Source organism: Hippichthys cyanospilos, chromosome 2 (assembly GCF_059441005.1).
Source record: "Hippichthys cyanospilos isolate Australia breed blue-spotted pipefish chromosome 2, RoL_Hcya_1.0, whole genome shotgun sequence".
Lineage (NCBI taxonomy): Eukaryota > Metazoa > Chordata > Actinopteri > Syngnathiformes > Syngnathidae > Hippichthys > Hippichthys cyanospilos.
The window spans coordinates 29,468,181-29,480,518 of record NC_142370.1 but is presented as its reverse complement, the minus strand read 5'-3'; the positions used below and the strand labels follow the sequence as shown (position 1 = coordinate 29,480,518).

Below are 12,338 nucleotides of genomic sequence, written 5' to 3'. Positions count from 1 at the left end.
CGAATCAGGATTCTTATTTACTGTGTTCCAGAAGGGATATAAAATGCCTTAAAAACAATTTTCAAAATAAAAAAAAAAGATAAAAATAGAAACACATATGTTTCTTATCCGCTTCTGAGTAACTACAGCGGACGCTTGCTGCCATGGAAGAGACAACAAGACAATGCCGTGCCGTGAAGCCCAACTTCAAAATAATGGTCTCACAAAATGCTTTTATTTTGAAGTTGGCCTTGGGAGTTGCGATTGCTACCAATTAGCTTCATACATTCTTGCAACTGCATTTTTCACATCATGTCTCTCCCAATATCAACACACCACCTTAAAAAAATCATATTCAATTTCTGATCAAGAATGCTAAGAAACCGCTAGTCAACTACAGTGTCTTTGTGCTAAATAGCTTAAGTCTCCAAAATTAGAGATAGTCGCTAACTACCGTAAATCCCCAAATATAAAACACACTTTTTATTCCCTCAAAATGATGGCCAAAAGTAAGGAGGCATTTTATAAACGGTAACTTAAAAATAAGTGGTTGTTTTGGGTTTTTTTTACACAAATGGAGGAAGGTTGATTCGCCAGCCACATTTGACTCACAGATGCGCATTTTTGTATCGCCCGTATTCTTACTTACAATAATTACCGTAACAAGCTAGAGGGCGGACGTCATTTGGTTGTTAGCAGAAAGTGCCGTAGCAGCTAATAGCAGCTTGTGTTAGCTGAGGTTGCTACAGCATTATTTTCAACAAAAGAAGCGAGCAGACCGAACCGATGTCCGAGTCCATCCGTGTTCACACACGGGAATATTACTAAAAGGGAGAGGATCATGTAAAAAATTATGATTTCTCCACTTGATTTATTAAAAAACTTCAAGAGTGCTCTGGTTAGAGAACACAGAAAAGTATTCCATTTGATTGTTTATTACTTGTGGTCTCATGCCATATGCACCCACTCATCAAATCATTTGGAATCAAAACCAGTTTCGACTGGAAAATGTATTCTAAATAGCATGGTGGACCAATGGAATCATGAGGCAGTCAAAGATTCACAAACAGGGTTAAGAGGAATGTATTGAAGTGTTTTCACAATTTCCTGAAGTCAAAGTTAAAGTATGGAAATGTGTATTTCCAAGACCGGTCTTCGCTTTTGAACGCTCTTCACCGCAGTCTTCACTTTTCAATTCAGAACAAAAACCACAGAAGTAAATACGTTCTCCTCGGTTGTTTTTGTTTGCTAGCGTCTTTCTGACTGATGCGTTCGTTGCGGCGTATTTTTCTCAGTTTCCCCCGGTACTAATTTGAAGCGGAAAAATGACAAGCTCTTATTCTCTCACTTTGACCGTCAAGCTTTCGTATCCATGATTTTGTTGCAATGTGAAAGGCGAGGAACCGTTTGCTTCTTTTCCCATTTCTTTTTCTTTTTTTTTTGACGACTCGCAATGACACCTAAAGTCCCTAAGGTAGTCTTACTGTAGCAGCAATAACATCAGTGGGTATCCAGCTTTGTTTTCCTCTTGCTTTTTTGCCCCTGTCAGAAATGAGCAATTAGGTTTGTGTTAGTTAATTAACCGGCTTGTCTGGTTTAGCCTGTTTGCGCTTGGAAGCTGCGCCGTTGCCTCCGCGCACAAACGAATTAAAACTGATCTGTTTTTTTTTTTTTTTTTTGCTGTTGTTGTTGTCTTTTCAGGCGGTTACACAAGCTTTTTATAACGCTTAGACAAAGCAAACAAAAACAGGCCCGAAACAGCTGTTTTTGGTCCCCAGCCGACTCTGCCAAGTGTATTGTTTGAGCGGGGGGGTTGCGCTGCTGGGGGAACTGAGAGGATTAACATGGCTAACACTCCAGTCATAAAGAATTGATGGCTTGCCAGTATCCATGGCAGCGACATTAAACTGAACACCACAGATGATGTTACCTGCTTGGTTTGTGGCAAAAGGCGCGGGGTTACTCTTATTTGCTTAACTTGGCCTGCTTTAAAACGTGTGTGTGTGTGTACTTGGTTTTTGTTACATGGTGGGGACCAAATCCCAGCTTTTGTTGTCTTTGTGAGGACCGCTTGGATTTGTGGGGAGCATTTTGATGGACCGCGCAAGTTCAGACCTCTTTTTGAAGGGCAAGACTTATAATAGCAATGGTTTGAGATAAAGGTCAAACTAATCAGAACTTAGAGTTTAGAGTTCAAATTGGATGGTTAAAGTTAGGGTTAGGGGGTAGGAAATGCATTATGCCTGTGGCATGTCCCCACTATGATTTAAAAAAAAAAAAGTGTGTGTATGTGTGTGTGTTCTGGACAGCTATACTTGTGAGAACTGCTTTGAGTTTTCTACCGTCATAGTGAGGACATTTTGGAAAAGTGAGAAAGTTTATGCTGGTCCTCACTTGTTCAGACCGTTATCATTTTTTTAACTGTATTTTTATTTAATTTTAAGAATTTTCTAGCTATATTTTCATATATATATATATATATATATATATATATATATATATATATATATATATATATATATATTTATTTATTTATTTTTATTTTTTAATGGAGTCTTTGAAAATTCACCTGATTAAGATATACACAAAATGCCCCCCCCCACCCTCCAAATTTTTTTTATGATACCAGTGTCTAGGCTATGTTAAGAAAGAAATGAATTTATAATAGAAAATTAAAAATAAGGTTATAGTTCGAATGAATTAAAGTTTATGCTTCGAATTAAAAAGGGGTTTCCTTTTATTGATGAGAAAAAGTTATCTTATGAAAAAAAAAGGAAAGGTCAGGGGCTAGGAAATGCATTATGTCAATGGCTGTCCTCACAAGTATAGCCGTACAAACAAGTGTGTGTGTGTTCGCTATTTGATGACACACACGTATGGTGCTCTTAAACCCTGGCGCCATGGTTACTGACATGCTAGCACCTGCCCAGCATGTTACTCAATTATTTCCGCCTGCTTTTATAGAAGAGTATTTGATTAAGCACCAAAACGGAACATTCATTTAATTTGAAATCATAAAAGCAATTAGGGATTAAAAACAGGAGGAAAGAGCCGAAGATGTTTCAAAAAAGGGAACAAAAGAGCAAACGACAACAGAGACCCTTGCAAAAAAAAAAAAAAACTGAATTTAATACGGCAATAATTGTGTATTTAGTTTGGCTCGCAGGGGTGCGCGCGCATTATTGGCCCACAGAAAATGAGAATTTATTTATGTAAATTCCTAATTGAATAAAGCATGTCAGTGTAATAAAAGAGCTCCACAGGTTTAGTGCACAAAAGTCCTGACTTGCTCAGCGTGACACCCCGGTGATCTAATATTCCTCCTACGTGCGCTTTCTCTTTCGCCATCGCTATATCGTGAAATTAAAAAGGAAAAATATTGCACTTTGCGTGATCTAATCACAATAACCCCTGTCGGAGCTCCGACATTCAAGGGAAGCGGCTTCCCGCCGTCACGGCGACAAGGAGGTGACAAGAATGCTTGTTTTTTGGCAGGTTGCAAGTATAACCAAGTCAACAGCCACTTTCACTGCATCCGGGAGGGCTGCCAGTTCTCCTTCCTGCTCAAACACCAGATGACCTCACACGCACGCAAGCACATGAGGCGGATGCTGGGGAAGAACTTTGATCGCGTCCCGTCCCAGGTGCGCTTAGAGCTCACTTAATGCTCCCCTATGCTAGATGTGTCAAAACTATGGCCTGGGGGCCATTTGCGGCCCGATTCCGCATTTTTTCCAAGTACTGTATTTTCCGCACTATAAGGCGCACCCTCAATTAATGACATATTTTTAAACTTTTGCCATATATAAGGCGCACCGCATTATAAGGCGCAACAGTAGAAGCAGTCAAAGTTTATTAGATTACAAACCAGCTTTCTGACAACTCCATTCACTCCCAGAATGAATAAACGACTGTCTTATGTTTTATTTTATTCGTATTTCCATGACAGTTTAGCTTTTAACAGCAAGGTTAGGGTTAGGGTTACCCTAACCCTAACTCTAACCCATGTAGTGCAACATTTATATCAGGGGACTTTTCCTCCAGCGCAACCACAATATAGCAATACTCAAAGTAAAAACAATAATAACTCAAATCATAACTCGAAACTCTCAATAGCATAATAACTCAATGTCAATATCAGCAACCTTGTTCAACTGTAAACACAAAGAAGAAACAGGTAAAGCTTACTTTATTACTTCATTCCCCATCTACCAATCCCAATCTCAGTATTGACCCATATATAAGGCGCACCTGATTATAAGGCGCACCATCAGCTCTTTTTTTAAAAAAAAAAATTAGGCTTTTAGGTGCGCCTTATAGTACGGAAAATACAGTATATGTTAAAAATACACTTTGACAAGGCTTGCATCGTTATTTTAAAAAAGTCATTAAAGAATTTGATCGTAGCCAACTAACCAGCCAGCCAGTGTTTTTACATTCCTTTTTTTTTTTTTAATTGAGCCCAGGAATCCTGCTAAAAAAAAAAAAAAAAAAACCTTCTCTCAGATTTTTCATGTTTGGCCAAAGGAGTGACTAAAAATGGCTGGTACTAATCAATCAATTAACTCATTACTTTAGTAATTGATTAGTTTCTTTTCCTAAACTAATCCATCACCGTATTTTCCGGACTATAAACCGGATTATAAAATGCAGTCATGTTCACTCTTCAACAGAGTGAACATGCCTTCATGTTTGGCATTAACATATTTATACAATATAATAATATACATACAATCAGAAACCTTTATACAAGAACTTCAATTTTGGACATATTTTTTATAGTCTTAATAATAGATGAATGAAACTGAGTAATGTACATAAATAACTGGTTAAAACAACAAATTGGATTTGGATTTCTCACATTTCTGACACATTTGTGTGACCCAATTCACACAATTATCGTTGGGACATTATTGCTGTTCCTTGAAAAAAAAACAAAAAAAAACAGGAGGGTTCATATGCTGGAATAAAAGAAACCAAAGTATAAAATTACCATTTCAAACAAACTGCAAACATTAAAAAGTGATAGACTTTGCAAAGTGTAACTTTGTGCGAACCTTTTTATTGTCTGTTTGTTTGTTTTTCCAATGCAAAAATAAACGTGTGGTTCCTTGAGAAGAGCAAGAATTCAAGCTTGTGCAACGCTTCTCACGCCACGCCAATCTGTGACGATCAAGAATTTGTTTGAAAGCAAATATTCCCATCGTGTGTCATTCTTAATCCCCGCGGCCCACATAGTCCCGGCGAGTGCGGATTTTCCGGTTCTTTTTGCACTTTTTCCCCCGGACGCCCTTGCGTAAAAACAAGAATGGAATCCCGCCGCACAAAAGGCCAAAAAGCGTTTCATGCCCTCTTCCTTTTGCGACGTCGCAGGTGATGCCGCTGAACCAGAGGGCGGACGACTTGCATCACGGCATTTTGTCCGGGGCCGCGGCGGCCCATTCCGATATCACTTCCAGCTACTCCTCGGCCACCGTGGAGGACGCCGACGACTACGTGGACTACATGGGAGGCGGGGGGAGCCCCTTGGGCATCTCCTCCGAGTCGTCCAATCAGGACCGCAGCTGCACCAGCACCCCGGTGGGCAATGACGGCTCCCCGGCAGGTAGGGTTTCCATTCGTGCTATGGGGGAAAATCTGCTTGGCTCCGTTTTATCATTCGCGTTTCAATTATTGATGCGATGCGCAAACCAAACGCATCGCTTTTGTGCCACTTCTAAAATAGCAAAATGTATATGAACGCGGATAACGCAAATGTATGGGCATATTTAAAATCAATCGTTATGAAACACGAATTAGGCTTTACGCGATCGGGATTTTGGCGCTCATCACAGAAAAAAGAAAAAAGACAAGATGGACCAATCTAACATGTACAGTCAACCCCCGTTGGTTACTTTAAGACTTAATTTAATTTGTATGGCCCTTCTCAAATAGTGGGGCGCAAAGCCATGCAAATGACCCCACGGAAAAGGCCTTGTTTTGTGCGGACTAATTACAGTAAAATAAAGTCTGGCATAATTTTTTTTTTTTTTATTTCAGGCACTTTGACGTACTCTTTTATTTTTTTCATCTTTAGCCTAACCTGTAACCTGTATAAACTCCGCCCCCCAAAATAGTCGTTAACAGTTGTTAAAAGTTGATATCTACTGCTTCTTTTCTGTTGTTACTGTTAAAAGGATGCATTTTTCATACAATTTTCATACTCAATAATCTTATATAAAATCAGTGTGGCAAGTGGAGGGGCCGCGAAAGGTTCTCTTTCCTGTGGGGGGATTTGCAAAATATAAATGAGAAGCACTGAGTTAATACCAGCCAATTTTAGACCCTCGTTTAATCAAATTTTCGAAAAAAAAAATTAATAGGTCCCTTTGGGTGAATGTCTGGACTCCTAAATGATGTCAAAATATGTCCGTGAGATTAAATGAGTTAACATTAGTAGCAAAGAGCTTCTTAGGCATGCCCGAGATTGTATTAGCTGTAATGTCCTATTTTACGGCTCTTATCAATGGTGTCTGTGATCGATCACACTTTTGGCAAAACATCTTTTGATGTCATCCAAGCAATCAGAACTGTGTAAAGTCTCATCAAAATCTTCATATAAGAAAGAGTGTCCAGATTGGAGCCATGTTGGAGCCTTGCTAATGATTTTTTTTTTTTTTTTTTTTCTCGTGATGGGCAAATAACTCTTCCCTTCTCCGATGGGGGAGAAGCAAGCCACCTCGCTAGCTATCTATCTATCTAGATAGATAAATAGACAGACAAACAGACACCTTGTAAGATAGTATAGCAAGATAGCTAGATAGTTAACTAGCTAGATAGATAGATAGATAGATAGCTAGATAGATAGATAGATAGATAAATAGACAGACAGACACCTAGTAAGATACTGTAGCGAGATAGCTAGCTAGCTAGATAGTTAGCATGCTAGATAGTTAGATAGACAGACAGACACCTAGTAAGATACTGTAGCAAGCTAGCTAGCTCGCTAGCTATCTAGATAGCTCGCTAGATAGCTCGCTAGCTATCTAGATAGCTCGCTAGATAGCTCGCTAGCTAGATAGCTAGCTAGATAGATAGATAGATAGATAGATAGATAGATAGATAGATAGACACCTAGTAAGATACTGTAGCGAGATAGCTAGCTAGCTAGATAGTTAGCATGCTAGATAGTTAGATAGACAGACAGACACCTAGTAAGATACTGTAGCAAGCTAGCTAGCTCGCTAGCTATCTAGATAGCTCGCTAGATAGCTCGCTAGCTAGATAGATAGATAGCTAGATAGATAGATAGATAGATAGATAGATAGATAGATACAATCGCATAGATATCAAATGACACCTGACAAACTTTTATCCACAATCTTTTTTATTTTATACATATTCAATACTATATTTTAAAACTCGGATAAGCCGCAGTGGACTGTAAGGCGCAGGGCTCAAAGTTGCGTCTTTTCTTATCTTTTCTTTTCCGCCATTTGATACTGAAAGCGTGGCTCCAACCTGAAGATATTTGATCGCTGCTTGTGATTTCACATTTGTCCACGCGGCGCCACCCGCGCGGTCATCGTAGTTGCGGCCGGTGCTTACTTGTCTTGACCGGGCCTCATTTTGTATCATTCTCTTATCTTTATCTTCCCTGTTTACCTCCCGCCCCTGTGCGCGTGTGTGTGTGTTTGCGTGCGTGCGACCCCTGACCTGACCCCGTCCCCCGTCCCCCCCCCCCCGCCCGCCCTTCACCCTCTTTGGTCAACCTGTCTCTCCAGGACAAGGCTGCACCACCACCACCACCACCACCACTTGCGCTCCCACCACCCCTGCTGACACTAGCCAATCCGCCGCTCCTTCCTCACCTCCTCCTGCTCCTCTTCCACCGCCGCCACTCCCGCCTCCTCCTTCCGTGCCTCAAGCTGGCCCGCCGGCCCAGGCTACATCTCTGTCTCCCGCTCTCCTCCGACCGCCCCTGTCCTCGCTGCCATACCTCCTCTCTCCATCTTGTCTGTCATACTCTCTGCTCAGCGCCTCTCTGGGAGCCACTCTGAGTGTTGTCATGCCAACCAACACACCAGCTTACAGCCCCATCATTGCCACTCCGTCGCCGGTTAAAAATGACGTCCCTATAGTGCAGGACGCTGCAGGTACTTATCCCCGAAGCAAAACAGCACCGCAGCTGTCACTCACTCTTGAGTCCTGTGCAACATGTTCATTGTGTCTGCTCGACTCGCTGTGTCCGTTCGGGGGAGGGAGACGGGAGAGTGGCGGGCAAAATTTTACAGCTTTCACTTTTCTTTTGATTGCGGAGACTGCAGGGAAATTAGCGGGAGAGTCGCCTTTCTTAAAGGCTCGTCGATCTATCCATTTAAAGGGATAGTGTGGAAGATTTAGAGCGTTTTTCACTACGGCCAGCAGGAGGTGCTGCAGGCGCTGCATTTACCATTGTCGGTAGCTATAACGAACATGAAGAAGTGCCACCCCCCATGTAATACCGTTCAATGATATGATTAGATTTAAAACATACTCCTGGTCATTAAGAACACATTCATTTGCAAGTTTTTGAAATGTACAATCATTTAATGTATTCCTTTTTAATGTAAAACCGTCTAAATCTTACACAGTGTCCCTTAAAACAAAAACGCACATAACTCAAGTTAACTGCGGTGGGAGGCGTAATTTTGTTTGCAGCGCTTACAAACTAACGTTTTACTGTTCAATTTGTCAAGTAGAAAATAAAAATATCACCACTCAGATGATTTGAATGTAATAAGCGCATCCTGTATTTGCACTTAATATTGAATGCTCAATTCTTATAAATTGTGTTCAATGAAACAAAACGGCATCCAAATTTGACTCAAAAGCCATTTAAGTCAATGAATTTGCCTGAAAAGTCGTCAGACTCTTCTCGGGAGTACTCAAATGCTGCTAGCTAGCGGCCATTTTCCGCTAAAAACTTTGCTCAACACTGACAACAGGCGGTGCACAATAAAATGTCAGCATAGTTAAGTACTTTGATAGCCGCTGTAGCGCCACGCATCTGGGAAGGACTTCAAAATAAAAGCATATCAAGGCATTTGTGATGCTATATTATTGTTAGGTAAGGTTTATTTCAAAGTTCTCGTCTAGTGTAGCGGCGTGTTTTGCGGACAATCCGAACAATACCACGCTCCGCGCTCTCTCGCGTTTTCGCTTGTGGCCCAACAAACCAAAACCAAAAATAAAGAGATCCTGTCCTGTGCAGGGACAAGAAATCTCGCGGAGTTGCAATCTTGCGAGATCTCGACGGACGAGATTTGGATCCGTTCCCGTTTACTTAAATCAGGAGTGTCTTACGGGCCAGTATCTTCTACGTTTTCTGGGTTTCTCCTCCCGACGCGCCTCATGCAAGAGGTCAGCTTCTCAAGTGTGTCGGGGAAAGAAACCCGGAAAACATGCTGGATTCCCTCCCTCGAGTTCTCGAGGACTAACTTTGGACACCCCTGCTTTAATAAATACATGCATAAATACACTACGCGGACAAATCCGGCCGTTGCATCGACAGGAAACGTAAATGCTAAAGAACACCGGGTGGAGTTCTAAGAACTTCCACTAGCTTGGTCCTCATCTAATCGTCCATTAACGAGCCAGTAATTTTAATCGTGCCTTGAGTTCGCTGAGCGGGGATCACGTCATTAGCGGCGGGCGCCCCCACATAAAACGGCGTTCCAAAGTCAGTCTCGTCACTTCCTCCCCCTTCGAACGGTTATGGGAAACGGGGGTGGAAATTTGCGGCTCCCCGCGCTTAGTCAGCTGCGAACCACTCGGGACATTAGCCCCGCAACCAGGAAGATCTCACAACGTGATTATGGACTTTGCGGCTTTCTCTTCCGCCTATTCTAATGCGCATCCTCCCTTTTTGACGTTGTCCAGGAAACACCATCTCCATCCCCACCGCCGCCGGCGCCAAGAAGCGCTTCTGGATCATCGAGGACATGTCCCCGTTCGGCAAGCGTCGCAAGACGGCGTCCTCGCGCAAGATGCTGGACGAAGGGATGATGCTGGAGGGCTTCCGGCGCTACGACCTGTACGAGAACTGCAAGGACTCGGGCTGCCAGTTCTCCCTGAAGGTGACCCACTACCACTGCACCCGCGAGAACTGCGGCTACAAGTTCTGCGGCCGCACCCACATGTACAAGCACGCCCAGCACCACGACCGCGTGGACAACCTGGTCCTGGACGACTTCAAGAGGTTCAAATCCACGCTGAGCTGCAACTTCCTGGATTGCCAGTTCTCGGGCAACAGCACCCACTTCCACTGCCTGCGCTGCGGCTTCCGTTGCACCGACAGCACCAAGGTGACGGCGCACCGCAAGCACCACGGCAAGCAGGACGTGATCAGCGCCGCCGGCTTCTGCCAGTTCAGCTCCAGCGTGGACTGCGAGGTTCCCGACTGCAAGTACAAGCTCAAGTGCTCCCACTTCCACTGCACCTTCCCCGAATGCAAGCACACGGTGGTGGGCATGTCCCAGATGGACTCCCACAAGCGCAAGCACGAGAAGCAGGAGCGGGGCGAGCTGCCGTCCGTCTCGCCCAAAGCCGAGGCGCACCGCCACCCGCAGGCCTCCCAGATGGCGCCCGACGCTTCCCGCGGGCCCGGCCGCGCCCTCGGCAACGGCGCCGCGCTCTACCCCGCCGCCGCCGCCGTCGGGCCCGAGTATCAGCGGGCCTACCCGCCGTCGGCCGTCGGCCTGGACGGCTCCCTCAACCTGGGCGCCGACGGCTCCCTCTTCTTCCTGAAGAACGCCGGCGGGCTGGGCCTCGACGATTCCCTGGACCTGAGCAAGAAGATCCGCCGGGAGGCGGCGCGGCTCTCGTCGGGCCGCGGCGCTCCGGACGACGCCGCCGCCGCGTCCGGGGAGGCCGAGGACGACCTGTCGCCCGAGGAGGAGGCCCGGGCCGGGGACGAAGAAGAGGACGAAGAAGAAGACGACGACGACGACGACGACGACGCGGAAGGAGAACTCAACTCCGACTCCAACGACGATTCGCCGGCCGAAGACGAGAAGGGCGACGGCGGGGGCTTTCGCGACGGCGGGGGCTTTCGCGCCGACGGGGGCTTTCGCGCCGACGCTTCCCCGCTGGAAAATCGAGAGGGCGGCCCGTGAAGAAAACGGACGCCGGACAAAGCGGAATGAAAGCGGCCTCGTTGGTCGAGACTCGGCCGCAGCTGCCGGGACGGCCAAAGTAAAAAGACGACGGCCCAAATATGATCGATCGTGTTTACAGGATGACCAACGTTATGAATTCAATAATGCATTAAAAAACAAACAAAAAAAAAGACGTGGAATTCGGCCCCGGTTTACAGGCGGGAGCGGCAATGTAAAGCGTTTTACTACACATGGTTCTTTTCGTGTGCGTGCATGTTTGACTTTAATTTATTTCGCTTTTCATTTTTCACGTTTTTGTGTGAAAAAATAACAAATCTCTATACGACCATCTAGGTGAGTGTGCGCAAAAGAAAACAAAAAAAAAAACTTTGCCCGCATGACCTGCGGCGGCCGAGCACACTTTTCAAAAAACGAAAAAAAAAAGGGAAGTGAATCACTAAGGAGCAACAGGAAGTGGTTAGATTTTGTTTTCCTGTATTATATCTAATTATTATGATGAGTGACTTCTCTCGTTGGACGTTGGACTTCTTCGGGGAAGGCGCGACTTGGATAGCCCGACTTTATCCGCGCTGACGGAAAAAGCCCGTGTCATTTAAGCCCCGCCCCCGCCATCCTCCCACCCACCCACCCGTGACAGCCGCCATCTTTGGTGCGGGGGAAATCAACTCTGTGTGTGGATAGTGCACTTTTCTACTAGCTGACACAAAAAATGGCGCCGGATGACTTGTGTTTATTTTTGTTACCGTTTGCATTACCGTGTTGTTTTGTTGCTGTCAGTGAGAAGCATATCAATCTGTAAGCTGAATTCATGGAGGGGGGGGGGCAAGAGTTGATTAAATGTAGCGGGGGGGGGGGGGGGGGGGTCATCAGCTAGTGTATTTAATATTGGAAAAATGTACAGACCGAAACTGCCTCAAGCGGCGTTACCTTTTCTTCCTCTTTTATTTTTTTTTTGTTTGTTTGTTTGTTTGTTTTTCCTCCCACCAGCTCGCTGTCATGGCTGTAACGGCTGAGCTCCGGATGCGCTAGTTTTTATTTAATATTTATGTCAACTTCCAAAAATGCGAATTTTTAGGGTGTTATTGCACTTTTTAGTTTCATTTTACCATCTGGGATTGAAAAAAAAAAATGATTATATATATGATATATATCTTTTTACAGGGATTTTGCTTTAAAATGATGTTTTAGTTCACTTTGCTTTCATGCACAAATAGATGTTAG

At 44.3% G+C, this 12,338-nt stretch overlaps 1 protein-coding gene across 4 annotated transcripts in view; it reads left to right on the top strand.

The window, feature by feature from the left end:
• Positions 1-11,943, top strand: part of casz1 (castor zinc finger 1) — a 64,220-nt gene extending 52,277 nt beyond the window's left edge. For 2 of the 4 annotated variants that reach the window (XM_088409017.1, XM_088409016.1), the window contains exons 16-19: positions 3,475-3,623; positions 5,353-5,584; positions 7,743-8,114; positions 9,880-11,943. In XM_088409017.1, the coding sequence (XP_088265143.1) occupies positions 3,475-3,623; positions 5,353-5,584; positions 7,743-8,114; positions 9,880-11,114 (1,988 nt within the window). In that variant the 3' untranslated portion in view covers positions 11,115-11,943. The remainder of the gene's footprint in view (positions 1-3,474; positions 3,624-5,352; positions 5,585-7,742; positions 8,115-9,879) is intronic. The other 2 variants (XM_088409019.1, XM_088409018.1) reach the window with 1 other exon arrangement.
• Positions 11,944-12,338: the final 395 nt, after the last annotated feature.